Source organism: Crocodylus porosus, unplaced genomic scaffold (assembly GCF_001723895.1).
Source record: "Crocodylus porosus isolate Cpor-Errol unplaced genomic scaffold, CroPor_comp1, whole genome shotgun sequence".
Classification (NCBI taxonomy): Eukaryota; Metazoa; Chordata; order Crocodylia; family Crocodylidae; genus Crocodylus; species Crocodylus porosus.
In genome coordinates, this window is record NW_017728911.1 from 304,881 (window position 1) to 322,102 (window position 17,222).

General features: G+C 50.6%; 1 protein-coding gene across 2 annotated transcripts in view; it reads left to right on the forward strand.

Annotated features, from left to right (window-relative positions):
- The window catches only part of NMB (neuromedin B), a 14,274-nt gene extending 1,876 nt beyond the window's left edge, over positions 1-12,398 (forward strand). Inside the window, exons 2-3 of one of the 2 annotated variants that reach the window (XM_019533211.1) lie at positions 3,642-3,853; positions 4,286-5,451. In XM_019533211.1, the coding sequence (XP_019388756.1) occupies positions 3,642-3,853; positions 4,286-4,480 (407 nt within the window). In that variant the 3' untranslated portion in view covers positions 4,481-5,451. Of the gene's footprint in view, positions 1-3,641; positions 3,854-4,285; positions 5,452-12,076 lie in introns of those variants that run through there. The other variant, XM_019533212.1, reaches the window with a different exon arrangement.
- Positions 12,399-17,222: the final 4,824 nt, after the last annotated feature.

Sequence of the window (17,222 nt, forward strand, 5' to 3'; positions counted from 1 at the left end):
GTCGTCCGACCTGGGTATAGGGGCGAAAGACTAATCGAACCATCTAGTAGCTGGTTCCCTCCGAAGTTTCCCTCAGGATAGCTGGCACTCGTCTGTCTCCGCAGTTTTATCTGGTAAATGCCATGGCGGGGGGTCGGACTAGATGATCTGCTCAGGTCCCTTCCGACCCTACAAACTATGAAACTATGAGAAGAGCACAGCTCTCCTATCCTCCCTCCCCTCCTGTCTGCTCCCTGGCCACATTTGGACTTTTAAGGGAACTTTTAATTCATTGAGAAAACATCCCAGTCTGCTTCAAAAACCAGGGGCTTTCACTGAAGTCTTAGGTTAATACAAAGCTACGGCATCATGTAACTGTCCTGATGCAAGGGGCAGGGAAGGTGGCTGGTAGCTGTATGAGGGGGCAAAGACGTGTGCCAAGAGGGGCTGGACGGAGGCAGAGAGGGAGTTTGTGTCAGTCCATACCCACCCAGAGGTGCTCTGCTCCGATGCTGCACCTGATCTTAGACCATCTCAGAGCTGCTGTAGCCTGGCTTTGGAGAGCTGGGGATTGAAACCGAGAACAGGGACCTGTGGAAAATGTAATCCCTTTGCAATTAAGAGTGGAATTGGGAGGGGATGAGGGAGGAGCATCTGGGTGAGAAACCAAGGGCAGCGTCTTGGTTGTGCAAATGTTTGTTCTGGCCACAGCTGTGTGGGGAGCAGAAGGATGCAGTGGGAGAGGAAGGGGGCTGAAGGGAGGTTTTGTGATGCTCCAGGATGAGTTGGGAACCTGGCTGAGATGAGCAATCTGTGGGGTTGTGGTTTCTGTGGGGCAGGGATTGATCCTTGCCTCTAACAAGTGCACCTGGGCAATGCGTGGAGTTGAGAGTCAGCTTGAATATCCACATAGCACAGGAAAGGAAGGTGCTGCTTGATTTTTGGTTTTAGCCGCGTTGGTCTAGGGACATAGGCAGGTGAGGTTCTTTGGGTAGATGCAATAGCTATTTAGTTGGTCTAATAAAAGATATCACATCTACCCGAAGAACCTTGCCTGCCAGGGGCTGCTTCATACAGTCGAGGCTCTCTAGGGCAGTGTTTCTCAGCCCATGGGTTGTGGCCCAGAAGTGGGTCACAAGAATATATGAAAGGGTCGTGAACAAACTTTAAAAATGGATTAACAAATTTTAAAAATGGATTCTCCTTTAAAGGAGAAAAATGTGGGAAACGGTGGCTTTTCCCTTGCAGGCTGGCAGAGCTCCAGCCTGTGAGGGGCTGCTTGGAGCTCCCCCCCTCCACACCCACACATTGGGGGGTTGGGGCTTAGGGGTGGGGGGAAGTGGGTCAGGAGTGAGGGGCACTGGGTCAGGACTGGCCATCGATGTTTACAAATGGGTCCTGGTAAAAAAAAGGTTAAGAGCCACTGCTCTAGAGGCCAACTGGCAGCACCCAGAGGGGAGAGGGAGATGTCTGTGCTCCCTGTCTCAGTGCTGGGAGGCTAGAGACCAGCTGAGATGCAGGGAGACAGACACAGAAGTGAGTCCCTTCCATGAACCAACATGCCTGTGCTTTACCCATGCCTTCAGCCAGAGGCTGCCATGCTGTTTGCTGGGATTTCACTGAGTCCAGGAGCCTGAGTCTGAGTGGACCATATTTCATTTCCAGCAAATGGTCTTCTGGTTTGAGGGGTCTCTGATCTGGGGCACTCAGAGAACAAACTGGTCCTGGCATCCCCCACCTGGGAGGGTCCCCAGGCTGTGGAGCAACCCGGCCATGCAATTTGCTGTCTGCAGGGTGCTCAGGTGTTTTGTCTTGCCAATACAATTAATTCAAGCACGAGAAAAGGAGAATGTGAGGCAGAGGGGGGCTGAGGCAGCAAGCAGGAGGTGGGAGGAGGCATGAGGGAAGGGAAGGGCCAGACACAAGGAGGTATTTAAATGCCTAAAAGCTCATTGATTTTGATAGGACTTAGATGCCTAAAGAAGTTTATAGATCTGGCCCAAAGTTCCTTGGATCTTGCAGGGTAGAGCTGGAAAGCAGCTGGCCATGGGAAGAATGGCCAGCTGCTTTCTGGCAGTCACTCAGCTAAAAGGAAAGGGCCAATATTGCTGACTTCTCAGCCAACACCCTCCCAGTACAGTGTGGTGGAACCGGAGCGTGCTCCATCCACTCCATGCATTGACCTGGTATTGCAGTGCTTCCAGGACCGGTGCAAAAAAACAAACAAACAAAAAAAAAAAGTGCCAACACACGCAGCATGTAAAGCTGCCTAGAACTGGGACATACTGGCTTATGGAGCAAGTAACCTTAGCTAAGAAAAGGTGCAGCTACCAGTGCCAGCACTGACTCCAGAGAGCCCCAAGGCTAATGACTGAGGGGAGCAGGCTTCAGTCTGGGGAAAAAACTGGAGGTGTGGTGACAGATCATGATAGCGGTTTTCAAATATTTGAAAGGCTGCCAGGAAGAAGAGGGAGGACAACTGCTCACAGAGGCAGGGCACATGGCAATGGGTTAAATGCAGCAAAGCAGACTGAGATCAGATCTCATGGAGAAGCTTCCCAGCTGCAAGAACTGTGAGATGATGGAGCAAGCTGCTCTGGGAAGATGTGAAATCTCCTTCATGGGAGGTTCACAAGAAGAGGGTGGATAGATGGCTGTCTAGGATGGTTTAGATACAAGTGCATCCTGCAGCTGGACTGGATGCGGTGACTGGAGGTCCTTTCCACCCCCACAGCTCCAGGGGAAAGCAGAGGAACAGCAGGACTACCTGCCAAGGCCGAAATATCCTGAGCCATGTGTGCCTTTAAAATGTGTTGTTCTGGCACCTTTGAGAAGACTGTGAAACTTATTTTATTAATAGTGCTATCTGAAGCTGAGCAAGCAAGGGAGGGAGAGTATGAGGGGAAGGTGGATGTCAGGAAAGCAACTGTGAATTTTCTTACAGATCAGAAGCATGAGCGGGCTGGAGGGGGCTGAAGACTTGAATTTTCCTCTAGTTGAGAAGGGAGTCCAGGCAGGCTCAGGTGGAGGACAATAGGCTCTTCCAGGAACCTGAGCTCCCTTCAAGTAACACCACCATCACTTGTTCTTTGGGGAGCAGGCTGATTGCTTTCCAGTGGGACTCTGTATTGTACGAGTGATGCTTGTATCAGCTCAGGGGTGAGACCCATGTCCTGTGTTACTGGGAGCTCACCCATGGTGAAGTGGTTAGCAGGAGGAAAAATAAATAATCTGAAAACCAAGCAGCAACAACCACAGAGCAAGTCTCTGTCTCTCTCTGTGCTGGTGCTCTGACAGGGGACTCCATCACCTGCATCAGCCTCTGAAGGGCCAGATATTTCAGACTCACTTGTTCTGAAATAGGAAATTCACTCCTTCCAAAATGCCTGGGTGCAGCTTTAATCCCGCAGATTTTTGGCATCTGGGGAAACACCTCCGGCCACCATTAGCTTCCTTTTCACTATCTCTCCTCAGCCAATGGTGGGATGGTGCTACCAGATCTGGTTTCCAAGGAATCCCACGGCAGTGAGGAGAGAGTGACATTACAGTCTCATTCATGGCATGGTGCTATTGACTCCTACCTTGGATCCTGCTGGCAGAGCAAGGGTCTCCTGAATGTCTGCCCCCTCCATCATGTAAAGAGGTGCATTATGTGATTGCAGGTCACTTCATGGGAAAGAAGAGTATCTCAGGCCCTTCACACCTGGAGTCTCCAGAGGATGCTGCCATAAGCTCTGTCCCAATGGCCTTCAGCCCATCCCTCCGAGCCATCCTGGAGGACATGAAGGAGCTGCTTACCAGGGAACTCCTGAAAATCCTCTTGCAAGAGAGAATATTAGATGAGAACCAAGGAAAGCACGATCTTGCTGACCAGGTGAGCACTGAAGAAGCCATGGGAGGGAGAGAGATCAGAATGAGAGAACATGGCAGGCAGCAAGGGGGAAGTTGGGGGCCAGAGCAGGGTCCCCCCACCCTCAGACGGTCACATGGTGGGTCCCCCAGGAAACCCCACCAAGGTGGGCTGGAGGAGGTACCTCCTTTGGAAGGGGAAGGGAAAGTGGAAGGACTCAGTGGGCATTCATGTGGAGGCAGCAGAAACACTGGCTTCAGTTTCTGAATGGGAATCCCTGGGTGGGCAGTGTGAATGCCACAAAAGTGGGTTGCCTCTCCACTTCCATGAGGCCTTGGTGATGGAAGAGCTTTCATTTGGTCCCAAGCATTTATAGGACAAAGGCTGCAGCTTCATCCCCTCTGCCACCCATGGGAAAGTCCCCTGACTCTCTGTCCCCTCTGTTCCTGGAAACAGTGGGGACACACTAGCCTGTGGCAACTAGAGAATAAAAATCCCTCTGAGGTATTGGCAACCCCTGCCAGAGGTCTGTCTCCATCAGTGACAGCGCTGAGGTGTCACATCACAGAGGAGGAAGGAAGGGGTCCCTCATACACCCATGGCACTGGGATTCTGCATGTGGGCTGTCAGTCTCCTACCCCAGACACATAGAAAGCAGGACAATTTGGATGAACTGGTGAGGTGAGCAAAGGAGGAATGAGTTCATGGCAAGTTGCTCAGCTAAGGTAATGGGCTAATTCAAGAAAAGTTGTTCCTGGGAAATTTCAAATTGCATTCTGGGACACTAGGAGAATTGAGGGAGAAGAGGTCAAACTCCTATAGTTCCCTGTGCAACTCCCATAATTCCCTTGCATGGTTCCCATGGGTCTCCCCTGGTCTCTTGTCCTAACCCTCTTACGAAGGCTGGCATGAAGGTTTGAAGGAAAGGTTTCTACTGGAGCCTGATGAGCTAGCAAAGTTGGAAAGACAGGCAAGTAGCTCACCAAGCCCATTGTGAAGGCTAAGTGCTGTACTTATGCCACTTCTGGATCATTGACCATGCCCACAGATGTCTGGAGACATGGGGCAAATTAGCTGCAAAACTCCAGCATGAGGAGGGAGGTGTTTGTCATCCCACTGGACCCAGGTCACCTTGGCACTGCAGCACCAACACACACAAAGATGTGTGTTCCTGTCATTATGATGGTCACAGGCAACCTGCTGTGCATGGGAACATGGGTGAGCAGCGTGGGGATACGAAGATCCTCAGGGCATAATGATGTGCAGCTCTAACTTGTAAATCTGATGCAGTGGCTGATGGGAAGCCAAAAAAGAGATTTGACGAGAGTCACGATAAGACCAAATTGGCAGTCATAGCTGCCCTCTGTATGGACAGAAGACATGGGTTCAGATACACCCTCACCATGGACAGTCATCTGGGAGATGGAGGGCAGCATCTGTGGAGCCACAACCAGTGACAGTGGCAGTAACTGTGACCTCCACCTGCTTCAGTTCATTGGCTCCATAGCTGCTTGTCACCCCCATCTCCTCCTCCATGCCTCTCACCTGTTTTAGATTCACACAAAATTGCAGTGCAGACAGAGTAGATTATCCCACGTTTTCCCAGATCTCTGCTCAGGATGTTAAGCTTAGCTCTGGATTTGTGGGATTTTGGGGTGTGTTTTTTCTGAAAAGTACCTAAGCGTTCACTTTCAGTGCTCCCACAGTGGTGCTGTCAGGGTACAGTTTCCCATGATTTGATTAATTCCCAGTCAGTCTCAGTATAGTTTCCTGGTGTGATTTCTGCCCTAAAGTAATAACTGTACCTCTTGAAGGCCAATATTCTGGTATCACCATCTCCTCTGAACTATTTGCTTTGACCAGGCCAAACAGCCAGGCTGCATTATGTTATTTCTGCACAATACTGAGGGATGCTGCTTAAACTTCCTATGCTCATTGCAGTGGTTTTATCAGAAATGCTCAGGCATTGGTGCCTCATGGGTGGTTGTCACTTTGATCTCTGCGCTCGTTCAGATTAACTCAGATGCCAACATGAGATTCTTGTAAATAACTGATACTGGGGACCATGTCACCTGGTAATCTTATAAAACCTTTGCGCAGGGTTTGTGGTTCCAAGCCTTGGCAGGAAGACAGGTCGTAGAAGGCAGTGATTGTTGGGCACTCCAGGTGGGACGTGCCCTTTATTGAGAGCACAACTGGGGGGTGCCTGTTAGGAATGAAGTCTAGGTAACAGCAGTGGGAAAGCTCTCATTTTTTATTGCCTGTCTTTGAGTTCCTCAAACCTGTGCAAGGTTTAGAGTTTTGTCTTAAGTTTTTTTTATACCAAGATCCATTGCTTCCTGCAGGTTGTGTCTCCCCAATGCTGCCATGGCCAGGCCAATCGTCAGATGGCACAGTGTAGTTCATGCTGTGTTCAGGTCCTTCAAAAGCAGTCACAGTGGGCAGAGTCCTTCCTCTGGGAAGCGCCTTCCATCAGTTATGCTGAGGAACTTGTTAAGTTCCCTGTTACAAGCAGTCCTTGGACTCACAACACAATTGGTTCCTGAAAACTGTCTTAAGTCAAAATGTTGTAACTCAGAACTGATTTTCCCATAGGAAACAATGTTATAAATGGGCAATTCGTTCCTGAACCAAGGCCCGATACCCTATTTTTACCAAAAATAACCCAGAATTTTGTACTCAATCAATTATAGATGAGCAATATAGCTACATTAATGTATTATATTGTAAATAGCAATCATATTGATTTGGAAGGACTTCTTTGAGGTGAGTTTGCTGGACTTTTTATGGGCTCTTGGTTGGACTTTTTGAAGGGTTCTTGGCTGGAGTCTTCTCAGGAGTCTTGGCTGCAGGTTTTTCTGGAGTCTTGTCTGCTTTCTTAAAGAAAGCGTCCAAGGAAGTTTGGACAGATATTCTCCAACGAGATGGGTGATGCAGTGAACATGTTCACTGGCATGGTGTCCTGTCGCAGCAAGCATTGTAAAGTTGAAACTGATGCCAGAAAGTTGAAACAGGGTGTCAATTTATAAACCTTGTAAGTGCAAAATGTTGCAACTTGAAACATTGTAAGTCGAGGAGTGCCTGTACTGACTCCCTGCACAAATGGGTCTTCTGATCATTTTTCTGGGGCTGTCCCAATCCCACTGAAGCCTTATGGGATTTTTCTGTTGACTTCAGTGGTTTTCAAATGAGACCACTGAAGTGGAAGGCTAGTTCTGCAACTTTCCATGCATTTATTTTGTCTCAGGAATAAGAACAAAGGTGCAGTAGGGTGGTTCATGAGATGAGTCATATCCAAGACAGCCATGTGTGTAGATTTTAGCACTTTTTAAACTTTCCCTCTTTACTTGGGAGCTTAGCTCAGGCTTAAATCTGGAGAGACAAAGGCATTCCTATAATGATGGCAGGAAATGAGGCCCATCAGTCCCTGGGTCCCCCAGCTTGTTCTTAACATAATACTTGTCTCTTACATTAGGAGCTTCCTGTGCTTTGTACTACACTGAGCAAAATACTGACATGTGCCAAATAACAATGCAGATTATAATAGGGGGTGTCCAAACTGTGGGTTGCATCAGGTGTGTGGAGCTGTTTCACCCACCCCTTGGAGCTCCTAGAGGGACCCAGAATTTGGGGGTGGTGTGAGCAGGGTCAGGGCCCACTGCCAGATTCCCATCAGCTGGGAACACTGTGGGCGGCAGAGGACAGCTGGGAGCAAACAATGGTTGCATTAACCTCTTTGTTGCCACCTTTGCTTGCCTTACTGATGTTGGGTCCAGATCTTGGGTCTGGATCAAGCCCAGAAGGAGCCCTGCAAAATGGATCTGTCCCAAGGGCCTGCATGAGTTTGATACCCTTGGCTTATAGGATAGAGGAATTGTGTGTACCCCTTTAGGTAGGGTGTGAGCCTCCATATGGCTCTCAGTTGGTCCTGCAGTTCTGAAGCCACAGGAGCCCTGCTTAGAACAGCAGTGTCAATGTAGACGGCCTTGACAGTCCTGTGCAATTAATTCTTGGTTATTTGTGCAGTGAAGGTAGCAATTTGGGTAGTAGGAAACCAGGTTTCCCAAGTGTGTTGTATGGGGGGAGTGGGGGGGAACAGGAGAAGGCTCTGAAATAAATTAGAGCCAAGTTTGGCTGACAGCCCTGGAGCCCAGACTGGTTACATGCATATGTAAGTAGTTTACAGTACCTGTTGCAGTATGTAATGTCCATTAAAGTGTCTGGTATTTTGTCAGTGTAGGCGTGTCAGGTAGGAACTGAAAATGCTAACAGAGGACTGAGGAAATGGACCAGCATTTCCTTAAGGGAAATTAGTGTTTGAAGGAAATGCATCAGAAACCTAGAGACAACAGCCCTGGGCACCCACTGAGAGTGGGTGCTAGAACAGTAGTCATGCCACTACTGGCCAAGCCACCACCCTCAGTGGCCTGGCCACTGCTGCCAGCCAGGGCACAGAAACTGGTTGTTATACTGCTGAGATGCAAACAGCTTTATTTCTTCCTGTGTCATATGAAGAAGCAGTAGCGGGAATTTATACTGTTCAGCTTGAGAATGTAACAGCTAAAGAAATACCAGACTTTTAGTGGTGGAATTGGACTCACAAGTCATACTGGGCTCACCAGGTGGTTTGCATTCAGTGTTCAGAGACAATTTGATAAAGAGATAAGCCAGAGATGATAGGGAACAGAGACATAGAATACAGAATGTATCTGATGGCTTAGGGTGCTTGCCTGATGAATACACAACAAAGATAAGCTCGCAAGTATAACCTGTAATATATGTGCCTTGTAAAATCCCCATAGCACTAAGGGATATGGTTAAAAAGAATTGCATCACATGGAACCATTGCAAGCTATAACTAAAGTGTAAGAACCTGAGGGTAGATCAATTCTGTAGTGACTGTAAACAAACCAGAGTGAAATGGTATAAGAATATGCTCAAATCTTAGAGATTTGAACAATGCAACATTGAAAGGAACATGTTTCCATTGCCTTCAGTTGAAGACATCACTAGAACATTAACAAGAGCTACAGTTTGCACTGTCTTAGATGCCAATAGTGGGTTGTACCATTGGATGACAAAAGGTCAAGACTTTATATAGTGAAAACACAATTGGCTGGTACAAGTCTGCTCAGGATCCTTTGGGCATCTGTTCAGCTCCTGAAGCATATCAGAGAGTGGTATGACAATTGTCTGAAGGCCTAGAAGACATTGAATGTTATTTAGATAAAATACTGGTGTGAAGAAATAGCAGATGAGATTATGAAGAGGCCTAGGAGCATTTGGACACATTGTGAAAGGAAACTGTGACTGAATAAGAACAAATGCTAGGCGGCTCTGACAGATGTTGCTTCACAAAAGCACTGATAACTCCCAACTTGCTGCCGAACAGAGAAGGCCACAGCAGCTCAAGGCTGAATTGCAAAGATTCCTTCTTGGCTGTCCAGTGGCTGGCTTCAAGAAGAGAGCTGATACTCTGGATAATGTGTGGCTCATAGCTTGTTGCTTAAAACATTTGGGGAATGAGGGGTGCATACTCATACCGCTCTGGGTTGAGGGGTGGTGAGAACCTAGCTCTCTTCCTCCCTGGGTTCTCCTCCTCCCATGCCCCAATGACTAGGCTCTGGGGCTAAAAGGTAGGATGGCTCCCTGGCTCTACTCCTCAATTCAGACAGGTGGAGGGCTCTTGGCCACAATGTGTTTGAACCTCAGTTTATTTCTTGCACAGATTCCCTGAGCCTGCTGCAGTTCCCCACTAGCTTTCCTAGCTCTCTCCAATGACACAGCAGCTTCTAGTGGGTGTTTTTGGGCAAAATTAGCAAGATTGCTCTATTTGACATGCTACGCACTTGTCACTTTCTTAATTCCCCAATGCTTTCCAGGCTGGTCATGCTTCATGAGTTCCTTCATCCAGCCACAGTTTCAAGAACAGTTGATTTTGTGGGTTGATTGTTTGTAATAGTGAAAAGCCTTGGCTTTTGAGTCAGTGAATTCTTTCTCATCTGCTTCAACAGGTGTGTTAAGTTATGCAGTGGATTAATAAAACCTTGGCATCCCACCCTTAGTAAATACAGCCAGCTTCTTCTCATCAGTTCTTCTATAGAACCGAGTACAGAAAGTTTGTATTTCCTCAGGTTTCTGAGCTTTGCTGGTTGCCACATGGGGCCAGGGAGGAATTTTTTCTGTGCTTGTTGCTGCAGGTGTTAAGGTTGGTTTTTTTCCCACCCTCTTTAGAAGCACTGGGTGTTGGCTGCAGCCAAGGCTAGGGATTTTGACTGGGGTTTGCTGATGCTCCTGTTGGAATGAAAACCTAGAGGTGCCTAGTTCAAGCATGTTGCAGTGCTGCTCAGGGGCAGACTCATCACTGCATTTGGGATCAGGGTGGAATTTACCCAGGGTCAGAATTGCGTGGGCTGTTCTGGGGGGTTTTGTTTTCTCAGTGGTGGGGGGGCATGGCCCTCTTTTTGGCTCTCCCAAGTGTATTTAACAACCCATCCAGTAGCAGCACATTGATAGGTTCGAGTGTTCCTGATATCTTTGGGCATTGTGCCTTGTAGTTGTGTGACAGGGCTGCCTGTGTAGGGTTAGGAAGAGGTTAGACAAGCACTTGTCTGGGATGGTTTGGACAGTGATGGGCTTGTCTTGAGCCAAGGGTTGGACTAAACAATCTCCAGAAGTCCTTTCCAGCTCTATTTTTCCATGATGTTATGAATAACCATTGTCTTCTTTTCCAGCCTCTCCATATAGGGGCCTGCACCTGTATGGAGCTGTTCAATGAGCCCCTTTTTCCCAAACAACAAGACATTTTTAACCCCTTTCCTTTTTTTCTTTCTTTCTTTTCCTTCAAAAGGGCAGATCACTCACTCCCAGCCCTGGTGCTGCAGCCTGCAGGTTAGTTGGACTTTTCCCAGTACCTCTGCAGCCTCTTTGTTTTGCCAGGTTTCAGGATTAGGAGCCCACCCTTCTCACCAACTGGTGTGTCTTTTGTGCTTTGCACAGCAAAATTGTATGAAGGGGCAGGTCAGAAGGTGAACCTGGTCCATAGGGCTTGAAGCACACCAGTGTTGGTAGCCAACAGCATGCAAGGATGTGACAGATGACATTGTATCCATGTCTTTGACTTGTCTGCCACCACGGCCACCTACGCATTGACAAGTGGGCCTCCCAGTTTGGGTACAGGTCTGTATCAGGGCTTGAACTCAGCCCTTTGAAGCTTTAACAGATCTGCCACCCTGTCTTTTTAAGGGGGGTAAAAATAGCCAAGTTTAACCAACTGTGTACGGCCTGAACTCCAACTCCATAGAGCCACTGCTGCTCTGGGGACAGGGTCTGAAACACAGACCTTATTCAGTACTACTAGAAGGTTTGCAGACTATTTAAAGGAACACTACCTCTGTCCTCTGCATTACTGAGATGCTTCAGCTGACAGCATCAACCTCTGCAGGGACATGGATACCTTGATGGAACTGTCCAGCATCTATGGCCCAAATCTAGGAAATGCCTGAATCTTGCTCCCTTTAGGGATGATGGTTGCATGCTCCCTCCACAGTTGTCTTTCCTCAGACACTGCTAGACAGTATTTCACCTGGAGACAGATAGATGGAAACATGTCCAGGCAGGGTGAATGACTCGGAGGAATGTGAATGATGTGCATATGGAAAGGGCTGCATGCATATGGACAGTAGAGGTGGTTGAACCAGGCAGGTGGGAAGCAGTACTTGCAAAACCATTGCTGGAGTTTTCTGTGGGTCCCTCCCCCACACCCTCCTCCCTTGTCTCAGTTCCCTGGTTAGTGACTGGGTGACCAGAGCCTGGCAAATCTTAATGCGAGGCTTCTCTTGTGCTCGCAGCCACTGAAAGCTGACAGGTGCAGCTACCATCACGTCATTGTGGGATGTTCTATCAGGGTGAAATTCACCCCAGAGCATGGAGCCCAGGTGATCTGGCTGCCTGGTGGGTGGGGTGGGGGGAAATCTATCCCTGCTTGGGTCTGTGGGGACCTGCTACATGGCCTGGAAGAAGCGCTGAATCCCTTGGGAACTGATGAAAGCTCTGATCTGCCCCAGTTTGTGCCAGGCCATTTCATTCTATGCCCTGTGTGTGGTACCCAGGGGATGCAGCAGCACCCTGCCTGCTTTCTCTGTAGCCCAGGGCTGGTAGGATCTACCACAGGAGATGCTGAAACAATGCCGTGATTAGGACTGACATGAGTCCCTGGCAAGCCTTACTGTGGCTTTCTCATTCCAGGAGATGGGGTTGCTAATGAAGGTGCTGGAGAAATATCTTTCAAACTGAGGAGGACCGGTGGCCGCCATCCACATGGAGGACTTGGGCCAGTGCCCCCGACGGTCTCACTAGTTTACAGGGAATGCCCAAGGGCATTCCCCTTGTGGTGTACTGTGGCTGTGTCATTTTTTGGTTATTTATTCTTACTGTAATATTGTTCCCAGAGAGTGCCTGGGGGACAAATCCAGCACTTTCTATATATTCCCCTCCCTTCCCCACTGTGGATTCTGCATCATTGACATTTAAAGAGCCCCTGTGAATAAAACCAACTCTTTGCACAGCATGGGTGACCCCTTGCCTTGGAGTCTCAGGACAAAGGCTGGAGCAACAAGCTACTTCAAAACAGCCAGAGCCTTGGGTACAGATGGGATTGGTGCAGGGGCTTTGCAGGTATCCTGGCCTGTAGCAGGTGGGGAGAGGTGATGTGAATGGGGTGAGAGGGGCCACTGAATACTGGCAGGGAGGGAGGGTCTTTAAATGTGGATGAGGGATTGTTGTGGGTATGTGGCCATGAGACTGAACAGCAGCTGGGCAGAGAGGAAAGAGCCTGCTGTATTGGACTGGGTTGTGCGGACGCCCAGGCTGCAACCTCCAGCCCAGCAGCGAATAAACAGCAGGTGGCAGCAGCTGCAGCAGCTAGGCACCGCAGCATCTGGGTGTGCTGGAGCTTGAATCGTGGATCTGCCACATGGGGCCAAACCCATTTCCCTGTAGAACTATCCTTGTCCTGTGTGTGTACCCGCTGGAAGTGAAACAAGGGAGGATGCTCCTGCCTCTCAGCCAGCAGCAGAGCAGTCGGCCCAGGGAGCAGACCTGGGTTCCAGACCCCGTCCACACAGCGGGGTTTAGTGTTGCAGCTTCTGTTTGCCATCAGTGTGTCTGAACCACTAGGCCACAGGTTAGGCATTGGCCCCCTTTCCAGCCCTCTTCCTGAAGCTAGCCATCCGCACTTGCATTTAATAACTGTTGGATAAAATGGATGGAAAGAAATGGGAAAGGTCCTACTCCACTGGGAGCCTGGGTCCAGGCCAGAACCCATGGCCTCCAAGTACAGCCTCCATCTCAGTGAACCACACCTCCCCCAGTGCTTATACTTCTTGGTGCCATGTACCAGCCTCCCTTGGCTGCTTAGTGGGCCTGCTTCAAGAGGAAGGCTGAAGAAGGGGCTTAGCCAGTGGCCTGGTTGTTCAAGCATACTGAGAAATAGGAGCAGCAGTTTCCATCCCCCTCTGGGTGAAGGGGGCACCTAGAACCTAAGTCTGCTGCACAAATGCCTGAGCCCCTAGACTGAAGTATAGGAGCACCTGTCTCTTCCAACATCTGCCAGCTGTGGAGTCTCTGCAACTAACACTTCAAGCCTTACCTGACTTACGATGCATACCTGCACAATCCTATTTCACTGTGCAGGTGCCTGGCCAGAGCTCAGCCCCACTGAGCATGGTCAGTAGGTAGTGCAGGCTTGGGCACCCGCAGAGCTGGGTTTCAAACCATGCTTAGCTGTAGTTACCCAACTGCCTACGTACTAATTAAATAGGATTTTGCCTACAGTGCCCACTTGCTACGACCCACACGCTGCAGGCCTGGAGAGACCTAGACACTGCTTTTGCATGGGAAATGCTTCTCAGAAAAGCAATGAGGCCTTACCCAGTGACCTTGGGTGGTTGAAGCTGGAATAACTTGGGGCTGGAGAGAGGCAAGTGATTTATGTAAAGTTCATGCAGGGAGTAGGCATGGATGGAGGCCACCTGAAGTGCACAATAGAGCACAGCCCCATGAACAGGCTGTGGTTCAGCACCTTCTGGAAGTGCCACTTGCAGATATACTAGAAGGAGAAGGATGGTAGCAAGTCAGAGCTGGGACAGGGAGCCTGGAGCAAGATACCCTCCCACTCCTCACTCCCACATGGATGGGTGGCAGCCTGGCATAGAGGGTCAAGGGGAGCCCTCAGCCAGCATCACCCACAAGTCCTGACCTGTGCTCTGAGAGGACAATAGCTGCTCCTGTGATGCATCTCCCAGGCACTGGGCAGGACTCACCACGAGGGGAGCTGTGAAGTGGCCTGGAAGCATGAAGGCTGTGCAGCACTGTCCTGTTCCCACATTCTTGCCTAAACTGGCCCTCAAGCTGCATGCTGTCCCACTTTGCTCCCTGCCCTGAGGAAGGTACTGGTCTCTTTGTGTCACAGCAAAGGGTGTCCTACCACTCAGACCCTTCCCAGTTGGGAATGCACTCAACCCTGACCTGCTGGTTTCCCCTGGACCTCTCCCCTGCTGGTGCCAGGCGCTTACCAGCATGGTGGTGCACAGGTTGAACCAACCCAGATGAGTGATGTAGAAGTGCACAGAGACCAGACCAAGCCAGTCGCTCTCCTCTACCTTATGGATGATATCACCCAGCCACTCATACTGCTGCTGCATGCACATCATCCAGATTAAATAGATCTGGGAGAGATGGAATATGGTCAGCACCACACCAGGAGAGCCCTACACCAGGAGACCCGCAGCCAGCTCTGCTCCAGAAGACCCCACATCCACCTCCACTCCAGAGTACTCTTCCAAAGAGGGACTGTGACCCAAGGAGGGACTGTCATCCTTGCAGATGCCTGGGCCAGGCAGGGCAGAGGGGCCATGCATTATGCAAGCTGGTGCACAGATGTGCAGACATCTCTTTGGCTATGAACCTCTGTGGACACGGGGGCATTTCAGTGGGGCAGCACATCTACAGTTGTGGGGACATATACGCATGCATGAATCTGGCCATGTATGTGCAGTTGTATGTGGATCAGTAGGTGGAGATGTAGGTGTAGAGCTGTCTGCATGCATGAGGGGTACACAGAGGGCAGGCACACATCCCTGCCTCTGTGTATGTGTATGAGTGACTGGGTTACACTGGCAGGTAGCCTCTGTTTCAGGGCCAGCTCCAACTCCTCCGTGTTTCCCAAGAACTACACTGTACTGGGCAACATGACAAAGATCTTCCTGGCCTGGCTCTGGGCCCATCACTAAATAAACTCTGACATGTTGTAGATGTTCAGGCCTCTAACACTCAGCTTAGTCGGACAGGACAGCCCTGAGGCCCTGCTGACACAAGAAATGTGCTGTGCTCCCTAACTACCACGCTGTTGGCTCAGTAGATCAGAGCCAGTTAGGCTCCCCACCCAATGGCTGGGGTGTGGGATAGTGCCAATGAAAGCAAAGACACCCTCAGCCTCGCCCTGTGGAGCAGAAGATGGCTGGGTGCTGCCTAAGCATGCATTAATCACACTGTGCCACTGCTGAGGCACGGCAAGGCTGTACCCTGGCCCTTTTACCCAGCAATGCACTATGGAAGGGAACGCTGCCCTCCTCTGACCTCCCTGCTGCCAAGATGGCCGAGTCTGCTCTATACCCCACTGGTGGCATGGCCACGAGCCAGGCCCCAGGGTGTCAGGGACCACTCCTGGGAGAGGGCTGAGAGCGCACAATGGTGGGAGGCTGCACTCCTTGCTTCTGCTATAGCAGGGCTGCTGTTGATCAAGCAGGGGTGGAGGGGCAGCATTCAGGAATGCACAGATAGATAGGGCTGCCAGCACCTGGTATCTCTCAACATTTGGCAGCCTTGGCATCGCCCCCACCTACAGCCCAGCAGAGCTCAGGTAATACAGCTGGGGAATATTCCTGCTCTTGTTTCATCAGGCCACACTGTGGCTGCTTCTCTAGTTGCCCTCATCCTTCCCTCCATGCTGGGCTAGCTCCCCTCCCCAGCACTTCCTTCATGTTGATCACCTGCCACAGCTTCCCTCCCCCCAGCAAACCCCTGTGCCCAGTGACATCAGCCACTTCTTCCCCGTGGGCATCACCTGCTGCCCTTCCCCCACCAGTGCCATTGGAGCCCCACCCCAAGCGTCTTACCCCAAACCCCCCCAGCCACCCCCGACCCAGCTGTCCCCTCATGTACCCAGAACTGTCAGACTTACTTCAGCGGTCACCCACAGGCTTTTCCAGCCCTCCAGGCACCTTTGTACCTGACCCAGAGCCCCAAGCAGCCACTCTACTAGCCGGGCCCTTGCTGCCAAGTTTTGTACAAGCCCTGTGTGGGCCAGGGTGTTAGGAACACGAGATAAAGTGACTGGTTATACACAAAATGTGGAAATCCACTCACCAAATGCTCTGAGCAGATGCTACATGAGGGGCTGCCCACAGCCTGGCTGCTCTGAGGGTGTTGCCTCCCCACAGAGTACCGCACACAGTGCACGTAGCTGTGCAGCTGGTTGGAGAGCATGGGCCACCCACGTGAAGGGGCCTGGGTTTGCTGGAGCGGACTCTGCCAAAACACTTGTCCCTGTCTGACAATCTCACTACAAATCCTTCCCTTCTGTGAAGAGCCCTGTTATGAGCAGCACTCTTTTGCCACACAGGCGAGGGTGCCTGGGGGCAGCTCTCACTGTGCTAAATCCATCCCCTCTTCAGCCTGACTCAGGGAAAATCTGTAATATATGTTATAGGGCAAGGCTCCTCTCTGATCCAGCCCTCCAGGATGCCAGTGGAACGGTTCCACCTGCAACATGTCTTCTCCTGAGCTCCACCTCTGTTGTGTTCACTCCCTTTCATCATGGGCTCCAGTGATCCACCCAGGCAGCTGCATTGAGCACTCCTGTCTGCCCTCCCAACAGCTCTTCCTCATAATGGAAGGAGCGTGGCACCTGGGGCAGCAGCACCAGGGCCCCTGGCCTTTGTAAGTTGACAACAATTAAGCAGCAGTTGAAAGGCAGACCTGAGATCCAGAGCATTCATCTCCTCAGCTGGTCCTAACCTAAGGTGTCTATCGTGCATCAAGACAAGAAATCAGTCTAGATCAGTGGTGCCCAACCTTTTGGCCCTGTGGGCCAAATGAATGATGTGGAGCTGGTGCACAGGCCGACTCAGACCCACAGACCTGGTTCCAGACCCCACTGCCCCTGCAAGACCCCATGTGCTGGGACTGGGGTTCCAGGACCCCAAACTACCCCTGCTCAGCCCCACTCACCAGGATCAGGGCCCCGCACCATCTCCGCTTGGTCCAGCCTGCGAGGCCTGGGTTCTGGGGCACTGTGCTGCCTCATCCAGTGTGCAGTGCCATGGCTCGTGGG